Genomic DNA, 20,514 nt, shown 5'->3' with positions numbered 1-20,514 from the left:
AGTATTTGGTCAATAACAAAAGTTTCTCAATACTTTGTTATATACCCTTTCTTGGCAATGACAGAGGTCAAACATTTTCTGTAAGTCTTCACAAGGTTTTCACACACTGTTGCTGGTATTTTGGCCCATTCCTCCATGCAGATCTCCTCTAGAGCAGTGATGCTTTGGGGCTGTTGCTGGGCAACACGGACTTTCAACTCCCTCCGAAGATTTTCTATGGGGTTGAGATCTGGAGACTGGCTAGGCCACTCCAGGACCTTGAAATGCTTCTTACGAAGCCACTCCTTTGTTGCCCGGGCGGTGTGTTTGGGATCATTGTCATGCTGAAAGACCCAGCCACGTTTCATCTTCAATGCCCTTGCTGATGGAAGGAGGCTTTCACTCAAAATCTCACGATACATGGCCCCATTCATTATTTCCTTTACATGGATCAGTCGTCCTGGTCCCTTTGCAGAAAAACAGCCCAAAAGCATGATGTTTCCACCCCAATGCTTCACAGTAGGTATGGTGTTCTTTGGATGCAACTCAGCATTCTTTGTCCTCCAAACACGACGAGTTGAGTTTTTACCAAAAAGTTATATTTTGGTTTCATCTGACCATATGACATTCTCACAATCTTCTTCTGGATCATCCAAATGCTCTCTAGCAAACTTCAGACGGGCCTGGACATGTGCTGGCTTAAGCAGGGGGACACGTCTCGCATTGCAGGATTTGAGTCCCTGGCGGTGTAGTGTGTTACTGATGGTAGGCTTTGTTACTTTGGTCCCAGCTCTCTGCAGGTCATTCACCAGGTCCCCCCGTGTGGTTCTGGGATTTTTGCTCACCGTTCTTGTGATCATTTTGAACCCACGGGGTGAGATCTTGCATGGAGCCCCAGATTCAGGGAGATTATCAGTGGTCTTGTATGTCTTCCATTTCCTAATAATTGCTCCCACAGTTGATTTCTTCAAACCAAGCTGCTTACCTATTGCAGATTCAGTCTTCCCAGCCTGGTGCAGGTCTACAATTTTGTTTCTGGTGTCCTTTGACAGCTCTTTGGTCTTGGCCATAGTGGAGTTTGGAGTGTGACTGTTTGAGGTTGTGGACAGGTGTCTTTTATACTGATAACAAGTTCAAACAGGTGCCATTAATACAGGTAACGAGTGGAGGACAGAGGCGCCTCTTAAAGAAGAAGTTACAGGTCTGTGGGAGCCAGAAATCTTGCTTGTTTGTAGGTGACCAAATACTTATTTTCCACCATAATTTGCAAATAAATTCATAAAAAAATCCTACAATGTGATTTTCTGGAATTTTTTTCCCTCATTTTTTCTGTCATAGTTGAAGTGTACCTATGATGAAAATTACAGGCCTCTTTCATCTTTTTAAGTGGGAGAACTTGCACAATTGGTGGCTGACTAAATACTCCCCCCCCCCACACACTGTATATCTTCAAATATAACTAATTGGAACACAAAAGCACTAATTCAACATGGTGAATATAAAAACTCAGTACACAGAAAGCACAGTATGTGTGGATGGTGTGGTGTGTTTTTTTTATGTTTGGGAAAGTGTGGCGTTGAGTGAGAAAGGAAATGGTTGCATATCCCAGAACCAATGTATTGCTGTGAGCGGGGATGTGAGAGAGCTTTCAATGTTGTTCAGATGATGGATATACTTTTTTTATAATGAATTATACGTCTTATTTATTTATTTATTTATTTATATATTGTCCTATCATGGTGGAACAGTGTTTTAAAATAAGTTATACATTGAATTTATTTATTGTCCTATCATTGGGAACTACATTTTTCAAATAAATTATATCTAATTTATTTATTTATGATCCTATATTGATGGAACGGTCTACAAACCTATACCGTAGACACCCACCTGAATGACCCAGATACTAATGAGTAGTCCCTAACTGTTTTAGGGGCCTGCTGTAAGTGGTCTGTATGCAGCCAAAATGCGGTCAGAGACCTAGAGCAGCACTGCCCCCTCAAGATTTTGAGCCTGCTTGGCAGGGTTGGTCCTGCAAAGCCAAAGCCCCCTAAAGGGAGAGCATACTATACAAGGACATTCTCAAAGCTGCTAATGAGAACCTTGATGACCTTGTACCTAGCCAGTGGGGATTCCGGAGGGGTGCCCCCACCCAGGAAGTGGCAGTGCTGGCAACACTAGCTGCAGTAACCCATGGGGAGGGGGTCACAATCGAACATTCAAAGAGGAGGTATATTATTGTGGCCCTGATGGCACAAAATCAAAAGTCTGACTGCATAGAGATGCTTGGGAATATGGTCAATACAGGGGACCGTGTTGTGGGTGTTTCAGGCAAAAGGTGTACATTTGACCTCCATCATCTAGGACGTGACAATGGTTAATAAAATCTCAATTTCTGCTCATTATTTTAACTGTCCTGCAGGCCTTCTCATACAGCTGCAACTGTATATGCATTTGTAAATCAAGACCTTTCTTGAGTTGGGCTCTGGGATGGTGCAACTGTTGAGAATGTGAGCCTATGGTTGTGTGTGGGGAAAGAGTGGGGGTGTATGTGCGTATCCCACAACTGTTGCGAAGGAGTAAAAGAAGTTAGGGACAATATAGGATGATTCACAATAATTGTTTGCTAATATAATAAATGCTTGCAATAATGTAATTTTCGTAATGGCGAGACTGGTGAGAGGTAAAATCCTTTGCATAAATTGCCTACATGACTACAAATATTAATAGATAATTATGGAAAATAAGAAACAGGATTTTTTTTTAATATATATTTTTTGATGGCTATATATAATACAAATCGAGGTGAGGGTGATGGAAATGCATTTGGCGGTTGATCTACTTCTGTTCTGCAAATGGCACTGTGTGCTCTTTTCGAAGGATGGATCCCAGTCTTTTCAGGGCTATGGGCTACGGGGGGTCAGGGGTGGTCTGCCGGGCATTGGGATGACAACCCAACTCGGGATGAGGAGGGCTTTTAGCGGGTGGAATAGTGGGGACCAATTGGAGGTTTACTTAGTAGCACTGCAAATATCATGGTACAGTTATATAGACACTCAATCATCATGTTACTTTTTAATGGTACGTTTACAAACATATATTTTGATGAATTGAAAGTTGTGTCTCACTATGGTAAGTGGTGAAATAAGTATAGCCAGTTACAATTGTAATGGCTTAGCAGATAATAAGAAAAGACGATCAGTATTTACCTGGATAAAAGAGAAGGAATATAATAATCTATTGTTTACAGGAAACTTATTCAACAATTTTAGATGAAGGTTTGTGGAAAAAGGACTTGGGGGGGTGAAATATATTTCTCCCATGGTCAAAGAAATTCAAAAGGAGTGATGGTTTTAATTAACAGTAATTTTGATCCAAATGTGCAAATTGTCCAAACAGATCATCAAGGTATATGGATTATTTTAAATATGTTATTGGACAATTAACAGATAAGGCTTATTAACCTATAGGGCCCAAATAATGATGATCCAAGCTTCTTTGAAAATGTCTATAAGAATTGATCAACTCTACAAGCAACACTAGACTCTATTATTATGGTGGGAGATTTTAATACAGTCTTAAATACCTCTATGGACCAAAAATTCAATCACACAACAAACTATCACCCTCAGGCACTTAAGAAAATCATGAATGTCATGGATATATTGGAATTAGTGGATATTTGGAGACTTAAATACCCTGACCTCTCTGGCACCAAAAGTTTAAAAAGTGTTGATAAGGGACAGAATGCGGTCGGATCATCACATAATTGGCATATATATTACTCTTACAGAATTTCCAAAAGATCAACAGAGTCCATATTAACAAAGGAAATCGAAGGACAACAGTACAGTTAGATAGCAATAAAAACGGTACCATAGAGGCACAGAATAAGTTAGAGGAAAAAGAAATTGAGGAACTTATTCAAGAAAGATCCAGTGTAATATATTATAAAAATAAAGCGAACTGAATGGAATATGGGGAAAAACGCACCAAATTCTTTTTCAATCTTGAATATAGAAATGCTACCAATTTGTTTTTGTTTAAACGTGTAACAAATGATGGAGTCATGCATGATTCACCAAATGATATTTTGAAAGAGGAGTACTTTAAAGATATGTTTTCATTTCAGTCTCCTCCATCTCCACTAACTGAAACTAATTGTATGGATTTTTTACTTAATAATAATGTCAAATTAACAATTAACACATGTACAAAAAGACTCATGTGAAGGCCAAATTACAGAGGAGGAACTTCTTGATGCATTTAAAGCCTTTAAGGCTGGGAAAACTCCAGGGCTAGATGGCATACCAGTGGAAGTATACACAACTTTTTTTTGATATACTCAGAGGACCATTATTAGCATGTTTTAACCACTCCTATATAAAATGGTAGATTATCAGACACGCAACAAGAAGGTCTGATATCATTATTTCTGAAACAGGACCCAAGTGGTATATATAAAGATCTCGTCAATTAAAAAAATTGGAGACCTCTTACAATTCAGTGTTGTGAAGCAAAAATCCTAGCAAAATGCTTGGCGCATAGAATTAAAAAAGTATTGTCAGATATTATTCATCCTAATCAGACAGTTTTTTTTACATGGACGATACATTGGAGATAATATAAGACAAGTACTGGAAACAATAGAATACTATGAAATATAGGGGACACCAGGCCTGGTTTTCATAGCTGATTTTGAAAAGGCTTTTGATAAAGTATGACTGGAGTTTATATAGAAATACCTACAATATTTCAATTTTGGGGAACCTCTTATAAAATGGGTTAAAGTTATGTATTGTAACCCTAGGTGTAATATAGTAAATAATGGCTACATCTCAGAAAGTTTTGAACTATTTAGAGGAGTAAAACAAGGTTGTCCACTATCGGCATATCTATTTATTATTGCCATCGAAATGTTAGCTGTTAAAATTAGATCAAACAATAATATTAAGGGATTAGAAATCCGCGGCTTAAAAACTAAGGCGTCATTGTACGCTGATGATTAATGTTTTCTTTTAAAACCACAATTAGAATCTCTCCACGGCCTCAGAGGATCTAGATACCTTTGCTATCCTCTCTGGATTAAAACCAAATTATGATAAGTGTACTATATTACGTATTGAATCACAAACAGAGATGTGATAAACAGACAGAGAGGAAATAATCTCCAAAATATCGTCATTTTTTAAACCAGCCTTAGAAAGTTGGTTGCAATTTCAGTTTAATCCACCTGAAAAGACAGAACAAATAATACAACAAATATTGTGGTTAATAAATCTTCTTCTCAATAGGGGGTGCTATTTGCACTTTGTAATAATTTCGTTCCCAAATTGAACTGCCTCGTACTCAATTCTTGCTTGTACAATATGCATATTATTATTACTATTGGATAGAAAACACTCTCTAGTTTCTAAAACCGTTTGAATTATGTCTGTGAGTGAAACAGAACTCGAGTTAGAGCATTTTTCCTATGAGGATGTGAGAATGCAGAAATCTTCTTGCTGTTCTGAGATCTGTTTATAAATCTGCCTGTCTTCTATTGGTTGAGATGCACTGCATACATCTTCCCCTGGGTGTCAGCGAATAGTGAGAGTTGAAATGGGGTTGCTAGGCAGAACTGAGAGCTTATAAAAGACCTCAGAACAAAGTGTCCGGACATTTTTCACTTTGCTCTGACGCAGGAAGGAACTCTGGCTGTGGCTCTAGAACGCTCCGGTTATAGGCCTTTAGATATATCCGGTCATGTTTTTATTCATTATAGGTGTTAAAGACATCATAAGGTAGTTAATTTAAACCGACTTATAGCAGTTTATATCAGTTTATTGCGATTTTCTGGAATTCTTTGTCACGCGCTTTCACGAGTTGGACACCTCTCCTGCACATAGCTAGCGTTAGCTGCTATTTCTACAGGAGAAGAGGACATCTTTCAACCAAAAGACGATTGTTCTGGAGAAAGGACACCTTGCCCAAGATTCTGATGGAAGCTCGTCAAATAGTAAGAAGTCTTTATGCTGTTAATTCGTATTTATGTAGACAAATGTCAAACAATAATTGCGCCATGAATTTCGGTGCAGTCTCGCTTTAGCGCACGCTGTATTGCGCAGTAACGTTAATTTTAAAAATCTAACAAAGCGGTTGCATTAAGAACTAATGTATTTTTCATTTGCTGTCCAACCTGTATTTTTTTGTCAAGTTTATGAATAGTTTTCGATTAGATTAGGTGCCTCTCCAAGATGGCGCCGGACAGATTGCTTGAAGTTTTGGCCACTACTCATATTGTATAACCACGATTTGTGCCGCTACATATGCACATTTACGAACAAACCCTATATGCATTGTGTAATATGATGTTACAGGACTGTCATCTGAAGAAGTTTATGAAGGTTAGTCAAATTATATATCTTTTGCTTGCTTGTTACGATCGCTAACCTTTGCTGCTGGTAAATGGTGTTGTGTTTCTGGCTATTGTGGTAAATTAATATAATGCTATATTGTGTTTTCGCTGTAAAACACTTAAAAAATCTGAAATATTGGCTGGATTCACAAGATCTTTGTCTTTCATTTGCTGTACGCTGTGTATTTTTCAGAAATGTTTTATGATGAGTATTTAGGTAATTCACGTTGCTCTCTGTAGTTATTCTAGTCGCTTTGGTGAGAGTTGTGATGGTGGCTGCAATGGTAAACTATGATTTATACCCGAAATATGCACATTTTTCTAACAAAACATATGCTATACAATAAATATGTTATCAGACTGTCATCTGATGAAGTTGTTTCTTGGTTAGTGGCTATTTATAGCTTTATTTGTTCGAATTTGTGATAGCTACTGATGCAGTAAAAAAATGGTGGAGTAAAAAAAGTGGTGTCTTTTGCTAACGTGGTTAGCTAATAGATTTACATATTGTGTCTTCCCTGTAAAACATTTTAAAAATCAGAAATGATGGCTGGATTCACAAGATGTGTATCTTTCATCTGGTGTCTTGGACTTGTGATTTAATGATATTTAGATGCTAGTATTTACTTGTGACCCTATGCTAGGCTATGCTAGTCAGCTTTTTACTGATGGGGGTGCTCAAAGATCCGGGTTTGGGAGGAATTAGAGGTTAAACGCACAGCACTGGAATAATTAATGATATTTCTATGACTGGAACAAGGATTATCAGAGAACCTGGGGGTGTTCTCTTCTATAACAGACTCCCAGACCTCCAACCGCACTTCAAGCCCTTAGACCTTCTGATGGTTCACATAGAACAGTCATTAACTGGTTGTTATAACTAGTCGAGTGGCGCGGCCAAGGCATCATGTAATGCACCCTCTTCCAGAAGCTTGAGTTGGGCAGCATCGACCCACGCCTTCCCTCCTGCCACATTAAGGGGACACTCTTGCGCACCAGGTGCTGCAGGCCGGGGGGCAGGTGTGTGTAGCCACCCTCCCCCATGTCCCCCAGCTGGATGAGGATGACGCTCATCTCACTGTGGACCAGAACCTGGTAGAGCCCCACCTGACAGTCATAGTCATCTGCTGTGGTCAACGAAGACGAGCATCCCCATGACCCTTGACCTCCTGAGGCTGACCATGTGCTTGAGCTGGGGGTCAGGATGACAATCAGCTTCCTGCTCAGCTGCATACAGGCCTCCACCAACTCCATGCGGTCTGGGGACAACAGAACAGAGAGGAGAAGTTAACTTTTGACTTCAGTACTGTTTATTACTGTTACATTTGCTTCTTAGAGGGTAGGACACAGTCTGAAAGAACCAACCTTCTCCAGGTAAGTCGTCTCTGCCATGGATGAAGAGTCTAAAGCCACACTTCTGCTCCAGGACAGTGGGCAGAACGCTGCTCACAAAGTGATACACTTTCTCCTCCATGTCTTTGTTTACACCATACATTTGGTAGACAACGTAAGCATCATAGACCTTCCCATCTGAAAACACAGACAAAGAGGTTTCTGTCAAACCTCAGCATGAAAGGAGTAGATTGTACAGATTTGATTCAATTCTATTTGAACTGAAATTGAGTTTAATATAAATTTGCCCATTACTAATACACTTGCAGTGGGATTGACCCCAGCCGGGACCTGTTGAGAAGGGCCTACTGCAGACAACTGCACTGCACAATCAGTGGGCCATGCTTCAGTGTGGTGACTAAGAACTAAATGTAGTAATATGTTGATATGGTATCCAATACTATACAGATCATGTAGGCTGAATAAGCATTTCTGTACAATGAAATATCTTAGTGAAATAGCATCATTAAACTTCAGTGGGTGGCTAGATGTTCTTACCCTCAGATCGACCATAGCATTTGAAAACTCCACGGAAGAAGAGCGCCAGATCGATGTCAAACACTTTGACGGCCACAGCAGCTAGCAAGAAGAAAAAGACTAGCACCACACATAGACACATAAACATAAACCCTGTGGGGGGGAAGACAGGGAGAACACAACACCAAGAAAGTTACAGTTTATATGTGTGATTTTGTGTGTCTGGGTGTTTGTGTGATGTTTAAGTGTGTGTGCATTAACCTCTTAGCTTGAGAGTAACCACTGCATAAATCCATTGCTGTTCGTTCATTGCAACACACGTGAACTTTGACTGGAGGTCCTTCATAGTCACTGTTTTTATGGTCAGGATAGCCGTAAAGATACTCCGCATGGAAGATACCTCCACCTCGCTACAGTAACACATACACACAAAACATGCACACAGAGAATTCTCAACTGTGAATCTGGGGTCTTGTTTCAAGGAAATGTGTAAATTATGTTACCTTGTTCTCAAAACAAGTGTGTGTGTGTGCTTGTGTGTATGCATGAATAAATGTGTGTGTGCGTGCATGTGTGTACCTACCTGGTGGTGTTCACTGAGTAGCCTTGCTGCTGCGAGCGCACTTTCACTCCATTCATCTCCCACCACACGTGACAGTTGTCTTCAATGTTCTGCCCACAAAACACTTCACACCTCAACTTCTTAGTGGTGTCTATGAAGAATTTGATCCAGGTGTGATCCCTACACAGGTCAGTGGTCTCTGTGCTTCCGTTTCTAGGCAGGTTGATCTGAGGAGGATGTGAGGCAGAGGGAGCTGAAGGAGACAAACACAGTTTAGTCAGAAAGATACTTTTGGATACATTCAAAACGTTGTCACTGATGTTATTGATGATTGTTGCTGCCACAAAGACCACATGTGATATGAGGGTTGCTTTTGCTTCTGTTTGTTTGATATAAATGGAGCCTAATGTACCTAGTGTAGCCTAATAACCTGCTGTAATGTAGCCTAGAGTTTCCATGTTTGCTGACCCTGCTGCCATCTTGGATGAGGTTTCAGCAAAGCTCAAATCAAATAAATAAAATGCTGAGAGAATCGACAGAGCTGTTATCAAGCCACAACCTACATACCTCGGATCTTTAGTCTCCTGGATGCAGAAGTGTTGAGAACCGTCCCATTGTGCTCCCACGTGCACACACACGTATAGATGCCCTCGTCTGCTTTGGAGGCGCCGTACACCCACAGATTTCTCTCAGACTTGTTTGGAATGGGACTGAAATTCTGAAGTTAAAGACAAACAATTTCACAAACTTCTTTGCTGAAATAACAGTAACACACCTGATTCCACTCATCAAGAGCAGGTGCAAACCTTAAGAGCTATAGGACAGGAGTTGAGAACCAATGGTAAATGGTTTTACAGGCTTGAGGGTTGTGTTAGTATTCTGGTCATGTTCAGTACCTTATACCAGGCTAAGTTTTCTTTTCCATCTTGGCACAGTTTTTCCACGGGCTCAGGACATGGGATAGCGATGTTGTATGCGGACTCTGAGATATCGTTAAACAGGACTGAATGATCGAACGGTTGGGCTTTGACCACAATCACCTCTGTCACAAAAATATGGCAGGTGTCTGCGGCCTTTCTCCTGGAAAATAAGCATACACAGTATACCAGTTACCCAAAAGGGAACCAACAGGCTTCTAACTGGGGGCCAGCCGAAGAACCCATTTAGGCTGTAGATAGCAAATGTTTTTTTCTAATAGTATATACAGCCTGAAACTAAGCAGTTTAAAAATGTGGAAAGTTTCCTTACGAGTCAGAATGTTGAATAAAATTGTATTACATGTTACCCTACCAGTTGTTTGTGTGGTTGGTCCTTCAATGGGTAGAATTTTGAGACAAAATATCCACATGAAAGTATTATTTACCCAACTTTTTAGAGTGCCAATACTGCCGTTGAAATTTCTATCACCTGTCACATGCTCAAAACCAAGGAAACACCTGCAAAATTTCCGTCAGTATGCATGCATCATCGTGCATGTCCTTCCGTCTTGTGCTTGGCCTTAGGTCAGGAGCAAACACATCTTTATTGCCACACACAGAGTTCTGCGTTTTGAAGTCGGTAATAATAGTTTTCTGTGGATATTTTGTCTCAAATTTCAATCGGCAGAGTAAGTTCAAATATAATTTTATTCAACGTTTGTGCAAGACAAGGGACCCTTAGGTTTTTTCTTTGTAAATGTGCATGCCTACCCTAGCCCTATGTACACATTCAGGTTCAACACTAACCCTAGAATCAACCCTCACCCTAACCCTCCCAAACAGGGCTCCCCCGCTTTCAATTACCAATCTAACCCCTAAACACACGCACACACACAGTTGTTGTATTACCAGTAGGTGTAGTACTGATCAGAGTCGTTGATTAAAAGGGGGAGGAAGAAGAGCACTGGTCCATGATGATGCACACGCTCTTCCTCAGAGGACGGGAGCTCTTGGGTTCTGTTTCTGTACCAGGTAAACTCAGTCACGCTGGCCCAAACCAACTGACTCAGGTCATAGTAGGCTGGCAAACGAAGGGCCTCCCCCTCTGTCACAGTAGTTTCATACCTGCCAAATAGTTTACATGGGGACTCTGCCAAAATATGAACATACATTACCCGATTAAGTTGCATGTGAAGGAAAAGAGGTCTATTGTTCAAGGTACAATATATTCACTATGCCTTGTAATAATGGGATGTAGAAATGTGTGAGATATGAAGAAGATTCTATACCTGTGTAATGACCTATTGTAGTGGGGTTTAAGGACATTTCTCTCTGGGCAGAAATCCTAGTCAAACTGAGGAGCAGAAACATGAGACCACCATCCACCAACTACAAGACAAGGGGAACAAAAAGAAGAATGTTACCTTATTGTATAAAGTCGAACAGGAACTATCATTCCACATAAGATTCTATAATAAAACATCAGGACCATGCTTTACTTGTTTTTACAATAAATGACATACCTATTTTCAAGAGGGAATAAAATATATATGCAGAAAACCTTTTTAGGTTCAGAGTGAAGAATTACTGAAAGAGCTTACCCTGAAAGTGAAGGAGCACATTTTCTGCAAAACAGGAACTTGCCTCCACTGATAAGAAAGAACAAGAGTCATATTCAACATGTTGTTAGGATATCCTGTTATAGATACAGCAGAAATGATGAAAACTGAAATGTTAACATAATGTGGCCATGTATTGAAATGGCCATGTAACATATTAAGCTTGAATGAAGAAACCATGACATGCAACAAGACCTCTATGGAAAATAACCTGTGTTTGCTACAATTTTTGTTCAAATCGCTTTGGTGCTATTTTCACAAGTATGTGGTGAATTTTCAAAACTCTTAGTACAAAACTCCAAACTGGTAACACTTTTAATGCAGAAAGTACTATATTCTTACACTGTTTTCACATTAGGCAATACACTTGCACTACCCATCAAAATGTACTGAAAATATTATTGTCATCATTTCTATCCCATGTGCGATCAAAGGTGTGTTCATTGATTAAATCTTTCACAATAATTGATGCAAAATAGAAATGTATTGTTCAGATATAATTACAGCTAGGAATTCATCTTTTCCCCAAAATCTAACAAGTTTTAATCAAGGTAATAATTAATATTTATCCAGTGACCATTTAAAGCATTTAAAACCAAGATATTGTCTCCATGTCAGGGTTCTCCCCAAATAAGAGAGCGCTGAGCCACCTTGTTGACTTGGCTGCGTCACTATGTAATGATTTCAGAGCAAATTAAACTGATATTTAGTCATGAGTATATCTCTGATCGCCAATGACATAGTTGTGAATTTTGAAACAGGCCGTTCATAAATTCAGAGTGTTATCATGTTCCTCAATTAATTCCATCCAGGTCACCCGTGATACATGTCAGTATTCGACGTCCATCCATGTCTGAGGACACAGGGAGATGTAGAAACCGGCCACTAGGGGCAACAGTGAGGGATGTTACCTTCAAGTAGGTTTCGGTTTTGCTAAGGCGTTGTGGATGGGCGTAAGCATCTGCTTCTGGTGTAAAAGGTTGCATATTTCGTTTTAAGCCTATCCAAAACCTTAACCTTAACCATTCTGAGCTAATACCTACCCTTAATATTTTGGAGTTAATGACTAAACTAAACCTTAAACACGTCGAAATTTGACGTTTGGAACAACTTTGAAATTGGCGTATGAGAAACATGAATGAAAGTCTAATACTTGTTGCATCATTCAGCGCATTTCAGCAGTAGGCTATCTCAACATAGAGTGCGCCCAGGAAGCGCAGAACACATCCCGAGTATAGCTTTGTTGAATCATAAAAACTTTGTAACAGTAGTCAAACAAAAGTCCAATGAGCAAAGTCGCTAAGCTGGCTAGATAACATCCTTCAAAGAATGACAGAATACAGTGCATTATTGAGACCCCTTGACTTTTTCCACGTTTTGTTACGTTACAGCCTTATTATAAAATGGATTCAACAGTTTTTTCACACAATACCACAAAATGACAAAGCATAAAAGTTTTTTTAGAAATTTTTAAATATGAGTATTTTTGGGTATGACGGTACAAGCTTGGCAAACCTGTTTTGGGGAGTTTCTCCCATTCTTCTCTGCAGACCCTCTCAAGCTCTGTCAGGTTGAATTGGGTGCGTCGCTGCACAGCTATTTTCTGGTCTCTCCAGAGATGTTTGATCGGGTTCAAGTCCTGGCTCTGGCTGGGCCACTCAAGGACATTCAGAGACTTGTCCCGAAGCCACTCCTGTGTTGTCTTGGCTGTGTGCTTAGGGTTGTTGTCCTGTTGGAAGGTGAACCTTTTGCCCCAGTCTGAGGTCCTGAGCGCTCTGGAGCAGGTTTTTATCAAGGATCTCTCTGTCCTTTGCTCCGTTCATCTTTCCCTTGATCCTGACTAGTCTCCCAATCCCTGCCACTGAAAAACATCCCCACAGCATGATGCTCCTCACAACCATACTTTACCGTAGGGATGGTGCCAGGTTTCTTCCAGACGTGACGCTTGGCATTCAGGCCAACAAGTTCAATCTTGGTTTCATCAAACCAGAGAATCTTGTTTCTTATGGTCTGAGAGTATTTTAGGTGCCTTTTGGCAAACTCCAAGCGAGCTGTTCTGTGCCTTTTACTGAAGAGTGGCTTCCGTCTGGCCACCCAAAGGCCTGATTGGTGGAGTGCTGCAGAGATGGGTTGTCCTTCTAGAAGGTTCTCCCATCTCCACAGAGGAACTCTGGAGCTCTGTCAGAGTGACCATCCGGTTCTTGGTCACCTCCGTGACCAAGGCCCTTCTCCCCCAATAGCTCAGTTTGGCCAGGCGGCCAGCTCTAGGAGAGTCTTGGGGGTTCCATACTTATTCCACTTAAGAATGATGGAGGCCAATGTGTTCTTGGGGACCTTCAATGCTGCAGAAATGTTTTGGTGCCCTTCCCCAGATCTGTGCCTCGACTCATTCCTGTCTCAGAGCTCTGCAGACAATTCCTTCGACCTCATGGCTTAGTTTTTGCTCTGACATGTATGACTAACCGAGGGTGAATAGTGGAAATACTTTAAATATCAAGGTATTTTAACAGAGGCCAACTCTGTCTAAAAAATATCCATAGCCTATCTACTGTCATATCGTTTGATGATCACATATACTCTACCAAAGCTCTCATATGGGCAACAACTACGAGACAGCACAGAGAAGCGGGGAAAATGTTATAGCTGTATTTTGACATGCATAGGCGAGAGACATGCTTTGATAATGCAACCTACAGTAGGCTATGTCTGTGACAGAGGTGCCTATGTAACGAATTGTGCATAGGCCTATCACATTTGTGACTGTCTGAAGAGACACAATGACAGCTCAAAGAGGCACATGTTATTTTATAGGCTATACAGTGGGGGTTTCCAGTAGGGTTTATGAACTGCATATGGGTCGCGTGTGCAGTCCAGGAGTGTCAATTATGCTTGTGCTTTCAATTAATGGCGACTTTGTGTGTAAACACCCTAGGTTAAAGACTTCAATGTGATAATCTGTTTGGAGAATGTGCTGTTATTTTTTGATAATCTGATGCTGTATGTTGTGTATTTTGTGGAATTGAATTATTGCTGACATCGGGGAAAAATGTTGAGTCTTCCTGAGTCTTGTCATTACATTTTTGTAGGAAAAATGATGTGTCCCCATGACAGCCCTGGGATCCCGGTTACCCATGTTAACCCCTAATTACAAAATAGGTGTACTGTAATCACATGAAACAAATGAAATGAAAATGAAACCAACATAACGTTCAGCAGGCACTAGTTTGCATCAAGCCTGTCTTTAGCATTCGGCCAAAGGTTCTCATCGACACAGTAACTATCCTTATTGTTCATGAACCTGGGGAAAAACTTTTGTCATGGCGAATCCAAGCCTGACATGCTGTAGGTCTGGATTAATGTCAGTACATGCTTCATCCATGGCCTGAAGGAGGGTGGCTCATGGGGGTGGCAATCATACACCTTCTACCTGTATTCCAATCCTGTATTGTATTTAACAATATTGTGTTGCACTTATATTTTAATAATAATAACAATAAAAATAATAGATTGTATTTATATAGTGAGAGGGAAACTCAGCTCATCTACCACCAATGTGTGGCACCAATTTGGGTGATGATGCACAGCAATAATTTTGTGCCAGAACGCTCACCATACATTAACTAGCACTGTGGACAGGTGAGGTGTGATATACAGTGAGCTCCAAAAGTATTGGGACAGTGACACATTCCCTGCTGCTCTGGCTCTGCACTTCAGCACCCCAGAACCGAAACGATACAATGACCACCAGGCTAAAGTGCAGACTGTCAGCTCCAACCAGAGAGCATTTCACTGTAAGGTTTACAGCTGTTGTATTCGGCGCATGTGACTAATAACATTTGATTCCATTTGATTTGATCCACATTGGGCGTACCGGCCATAAACCACAGCACCGTCTGTTTATAGTCCCCCCACCCCAGGGGAGCAGAAGACCTGGAACAAATTCACCCATACGTGCACTAAAGTAGTAAAAAATTCAGCACCTGGACCCACATTCCCAGCATGCAACAAAACTTTTTTGTGGTCCTGTGTGGCTCAGTTACTCAGAGCATGGCACTAGCAACACCAGAGTTGTGGGTTAGATTCTCACTGTGGTCACATATGAAAATGTGTGGATTCATTTTTGTCACTTTGCATAAAAGTACCTGCTGTGGCATATATTACGATAGTACAGTACTGTACTGGCAATGACATTTCAGCAAAGCAGTGTGAAACCTTTCCTTCATAAAGATCCCAGCAACTTCATTTGTGATACATGTTTACTGTTTAGGAGATGCATTTGTTACATACAATCAATATAATTTATTTTATCATAATAGTCATCATCGTAATAGTATATATATATATCATGCTTTATATGTTTTTACATTTTCTTACATTTTCATTACTTAGTGCTCAAAATCTGCAGTAGACAAACCAGTTTAAAATCTATGAATTTACCAAACAGTTACGTGATTATCAATTTTGAGCAGTCGGATTAATTAATAGTAAATTAGAAGATAATCTTATCAAAAATTATGGGAGCATTGTATTGTAAAAACAATTATTTTATTTGATCATATGAAATATATTCTAGATGGAACACTGATTAAGTTTGGTGAAAAAGTGTCTGTATTATTTTGACAAGTGTATTTTATACTTAGTCAATAGAAAATGTGGTTCGAATTTTGAAACTGCCTTTTAAATGATCTCTTTTGAGTTTTGTACAAAGCGTTGTGAAAACTTACCACATTCGCAGAAAAACTCATCTGACAAAATAGCATATTTTACAATCGTTTTTCAAATGTTGTACTGCACTGCTGGTGTACTGTAGATACTTGCTAATTAGACAACCATGAACCATATCCTGATGACAATATTTCAACCATTGGAACCTAAACATCACATAAACAGCACAATTTCAACATAGATGCATACTTTTCCACATATTGCCTGTTGAAGCTTACTCAGCTTTGCACAGAAAAAAAACACTTAGACTGAACTGTAATCCAATCAAATGAATTGCAAGCCTTACCTACGCAGTAATCCTCCCTCAGTCTAAAGTAGCATCTGAGTAGAATTTACACAGTAGGTGTATATCTGGAACTGGAATCGGCTAAATATGAGCATAATGAGCAGTGTAAACTTTTCTTGTAGGCCGGAGTATGGGCAGTGCTTTCTAGCAGGTATTTGCATATTTCTATTAGGGAAAGCCTATTCTGTGACGTGCGCTTGTGCAATAACTCAATTCTTCCTTAAAGTCCTTCTTAACAATGCAAGTTAAGACTTTGGCAAAGGGTAAAATCTACAACACTTAGTCCACTCTGTTCGTATCAGATTCCGGTTTTGGGAACAGAAAATTGGTATTGAGATCAAATGTTTCATCATTGAGACAATTAACATAATGTATGTCAAATTCCATCTGGCTCCATCTTCTCCCACTACCACTGGGCTTCCTCTCATCACCATATTTGGTAGTGAGTGGAAACCCCAACCGGATGCTTCACACTTATATATATTTTTTATTTAACTAATATTTAACTAGGCAAGTCAGTTTCATTGCAAAACTGACATTTGGTCATACTGTAATGCAAAAATTCAAGTGTGTTATTTTTCCTATAACATGCACTCTTCTCTCTAATAGGGGACCAGTATAATCTCCCTGAGCTGAGAATCATCCTCCTGGGTAGGGATTGGCTGGAGAAGAGACAAACAGGAAACACCATCCTGGACAGGAGGGACGTGGAGATGTGTATGAGGAGAAAGGGTTTAATGGACGGCCGGCAGGTCACTGTGGTCAACACATCAGACAGATGCATCCAGTACTCCGTGCAGGACCCTTTCCTTGTCCACCGTAGCATAGAAGCCAGCATGTCCATGTGTCAACCATGTCCCCATGCCTTCCTCATGGTCATCCCTTTGAACTCACACAAAGGTAGGGTATGGGCAGTAGAGGGCCCCCTCAAGCTTCTCAACCACATACTCTGGAGACACATGATGGTAGTGTTTACCAGATGTGAGAAACTCAGGGCAATGTCACTGGAAGAACACATAGCGAGACATGGGTTTCTCCAGGAGATGGTGGAGAAGTGTAGGCATAGGTACCATGCTTTAAACACTAGGGCCAACACATGGGGCAATGATGTCACTCAGGTCCCAGAGGTGCTGAGGAAGATAGATGAGATGGTGGCAGGAAACAGGGAGGGGAGTGATCGTGGTTATGTTGTCATGAATGAGAGGTTTTCAATGGAGACTGAGGTGAGGAGGAGGGAGAAGAGGGTGAACCTCAGATAGATGAATGTTCAGAGACATAGGGACACACTCAGATTTCTGCCCAGGGAAAAGAATATATATTTTTAAATCTAATGTTTTGTTACCAAATAAGTTCCCCCGAAAACTTTGAGGCTGGTCACATGACATCACACAGTGTGACATCACCATGACGGAAGTCATGGGCGATAATGCACTGAGGACATTCCAGAGGAAGTTAGACGGTGCATCGTGCATCTCTTTGTGCTCCCGAGCTGTACTTGAGGTTGTACAAGTGACAAAACATTCCCAGTGACAGACGGGTCAAGAGCAGAAGAACAACTGAATCTGATTGGTAGGTCAGTCTGGAGTCAAACTGTTATGAATTTTATGAATAATGACTAAATTATGTATACATTTAACGTAAAACTATAAATAACAGAATTCTACCCTGTCTCTGTATAATGATAAATAATGTTTGTCCATAAGAAAGAGGGACTGTTAGCAGGCAAGGAACTGTGGCAGACAACTTGTGACCACTGTGGAATTGATAACAGGGAAGGAATTCTCCCCACCCAGGGAGGGGAGAAACCTTGGGCTTGTAGTAGATTGTATAACAGGTGGCAGGTAATATACAGTGGGGCAAAAAAGTATTTAGTCAGTCACCAATTGTGCAAGTTCTCCCACTTAAAAAGATGAGAGGCCTGTAATTTTCATCATAGGTACACTTCAACTATGACAGACAAAATGAGAAGAAAAAAAATCCAGAAAATCACATTGTAGGATTTTTAATGAATTTATTTGCAAATTATGGTGGAAAATAAGTATTTGGTCAATAACAAAAGTTTCTCAATACTTTGTTATATACCCTTTGTTGGCAATGACAGAGGTCAAACGTCGTCCTGGTCCCCCTCATACCACTCTCATGGAGTCTGTTTCTGACCGTTTGAGCAGACACATGCACATTTGTGGCCTGCTGGAAGTCATTTTGCAGGGCTCTGGCAGTGCTCCACCTTGCACAAAGGCGGAGGTAGCGGTCCTGCTGCTGGGTTGTTGCCCTCCTACGGCCTCCTCCACGTCTGATGTACTGGCCTGTCTCCTGGTAGCGCCTCCATGCTCTGGACACTACGCTGACAGACACAGCAAACCTTTTTGCCACAGCTCGCATTGATGTGCCATCCTGGATGAGCTGCACTACCTGACCCACTTGTGTGGGTTGTAGACTCCGTCTCATGCTACCACTAGAGTGAAAGCACCGCCAGCATTCAAAAGTGACCAAAACATCAGCCAGGAAGCATAGGAACTGAGAAGTGGTCTGTGGTCACCACCTGCAGAACCACTCCTTTATTGGGGGTGTCTTGCTAATTGCCTATAATTTCCACATTTTGTCTATTCCATTTGCACAACAGCATGTGAAATTTATTGTCAATCAGTGTTGCTTCCTAAGTGGACAGTTTGATTTCACAGAAGTGTGATTGACTTGGAGTTACATTGTGTTGTTTAAGTGTTCCCTTTATTTTTTTGAGCAGTGTATATTTTTTGATGGCTATATATAATACAAATCGAGGTGAGGGTGATGGAAATGCATTTGGCGGTTGATCTACTTCTGTTCTGCAAATGGCACTGTGTGCTCTTTTCGAAGGATGGATCCCAGTCTTTTCAGGGCTATGGGATACGGGGGGTCAGGGGTGGTCTGCCGGGCATTGGGATGACAACCCAACTCGGGATGAGGAGGGCTTTTAGCGGGTGGAATAGTGGGGACCAATTGGAGGTTTACTTAGTAGCACTGCAAATATCATGGTACAGTTATAGACACTCAATCATCATGTTACTTTTTAATGGTACGTTTACAAACATATATTTTGATGAATTGAAAGTTTTGTCTCATTATGGTAAGTGGTGAAATAAGTATAGCCAGTTACAATTGTAATGGCTTAGCAGATAATAAGAAAAGACGATCAGTATTTACCTGGATAAAAGAGAAGGAATATAATAATCTATTGTTTACAGGAAACTCATTCAACAATTTTAGATGAAGGTTTGTGGAAAAAGGACTGGGGGGGGGGGGTGAAATATATTTCTCCCATGGTCAAAGAAATTCAAAAGGAGTGATGGTTTTAATTAACAGTAATTTTGATCCAAATGTGCAAATTGTCCAAACAGATCATCAAGGTATATGGATTATTTTAAATATGTTATTGGACAATTAACAGATATGGCTTATTAACCTATACGGCCCAAATAATGATGATCCAAGATTCTTTGAAAATGTATATAAGAATTGATCAACTCTACAAGCAACACTAGACTCTATTATTATGGTGGGAGATTTTAATACGGTCTTAAATACCTCTATGGACCAAAAATTAAATCACACAACAAACTATCATCCTCAGGCACTTAAGAAAATCATGAATGTCATGGATATATTGGAATTAGTGGATATTTGGAGACTTAAATACCCTGACCTCTCTGGCACCAAAAGTTTAAAAAGTGTTGATAAGGGACAGAATGCGGTCGGATCATCACATAATTGGCATATATATTACTCTTACAGAATTTCCAAAAGATCAACAGAGTCCATATTAACAAAGGAAATCGAAGGACAACAGTACAGTTAGATAGCAATAAAAACGGTACCATAGAGGCACAGAATAAGTTAGAGGAAAAAGAAATTGAGGAACTTATTCAAGAAAGATCCAGTGTAATATATTATAAAAAATAAAGCGAACTGGATGGAATATGGGGAAAAACGCACCAAATTCTTTTTCAATCTTCAATATAGAAATGCTACCAATTTGTTTTTATTTAAACGTGTAACAAATGATGGAGTCATGCATGATTCACCGAATGATGTTTTGAAAGAGGAGTACTTTAAAGATATGTTTTCGTTTCAGTCTCCTCCATCTCCACTCACCGAAACTAATTGTATGGATTTTTTCCCTA

At 40.2% G+C, this 20,514-nt stretch overlaps 1 protein-coding gene across 2 annotated transcripts; it reads right to left on the bottom strand.

Moving 5' to 3' along the window:
• Positions 1-3,313: 3,313 nt before the first annotated feature.
• On the bottom strand, positions 3,314-16,436 carry LOC129821208 (interleukin-1 receptor-like 1). 2 transcript variants are annotated; one of them, XM_055878588.1, is made up of 12 exons: positions 16,355-16,436; positions 11,326-11,373; positions 11,014-11,113; positions 10,634-10,874; positions 9,704-9,887; positions 9,375-9,525; positions 8,992-9,060; positions 8,829-8,958; positions 8,507-8,655; positions 8,267-8,398; positions 7,742-7,906; positions 3,314-7,635 (listed from the first exon to the last, which is right to left on the bottom strand). In XM_055878588.1, the coding sequence occupies exons 2-12, from the start codon at positions 11,344-11,346 to the stop codon at positions 7,199-7,201; spliced, it is 1,779 nt and encodes a 592-aa protein (XP_055734563.1). In that variant the 5' UTR covers positions 11,347-11,373; positions 16,355-16,436; the 3' UTR covers positions 3,314-7,198. The 2 variants fall into 2 exon arrangements, with proteins under 2 accessions (XP_055734563.1, XP_055734562.1); XM_055878587.1 differs by having other exon boundaries at positions 8,829-9,060.
• Positions 16,437-20,514: the final 4,078 nt, after the last annotated feature.

This window comes from Salvelinus fontinalis, chromosome 23 (assembly GCF_029448725.1).
Source record: "Salvelinus fontinalis isolate EN_2023a chromosome 23, ASM2944872v1, whole genome shotgun sequence".
NCBI classification, from domain to species: Eukaryota; Metazoa; Chordata; class Actinopteri; order Salmoniformes; family Salmonidae; genus Salvelinus; species Salvelinus fontinalis.
This window is presented reverse-complemented; position numbering and strand designations above follow the sequence as displayed.

Excerpts from the sequence above, each read along its gene's own strand:
- LOC129821208 (XM_055878587.1), bottom strand. The coding sequence starts at position 11,346 with ATGTGCTCCTTCACTTTCAGG. Across the intron at positions 11,114-11,325 it reads TGTGCTCCTTCACTTTCAGG|TTGGTGGATGGTGGTCTCAT; the intron begins GTAAGCTCTTTC and ends CTTGTCTTGTAG. Across the intron at positions 8,399-8,506 it reads GGTTACTCTCAAGCTAAGAG|GGTTTATGTTTATGTGTCTA; the intron begins GTTAATGCACAC and ends TCCCCCCCACAG.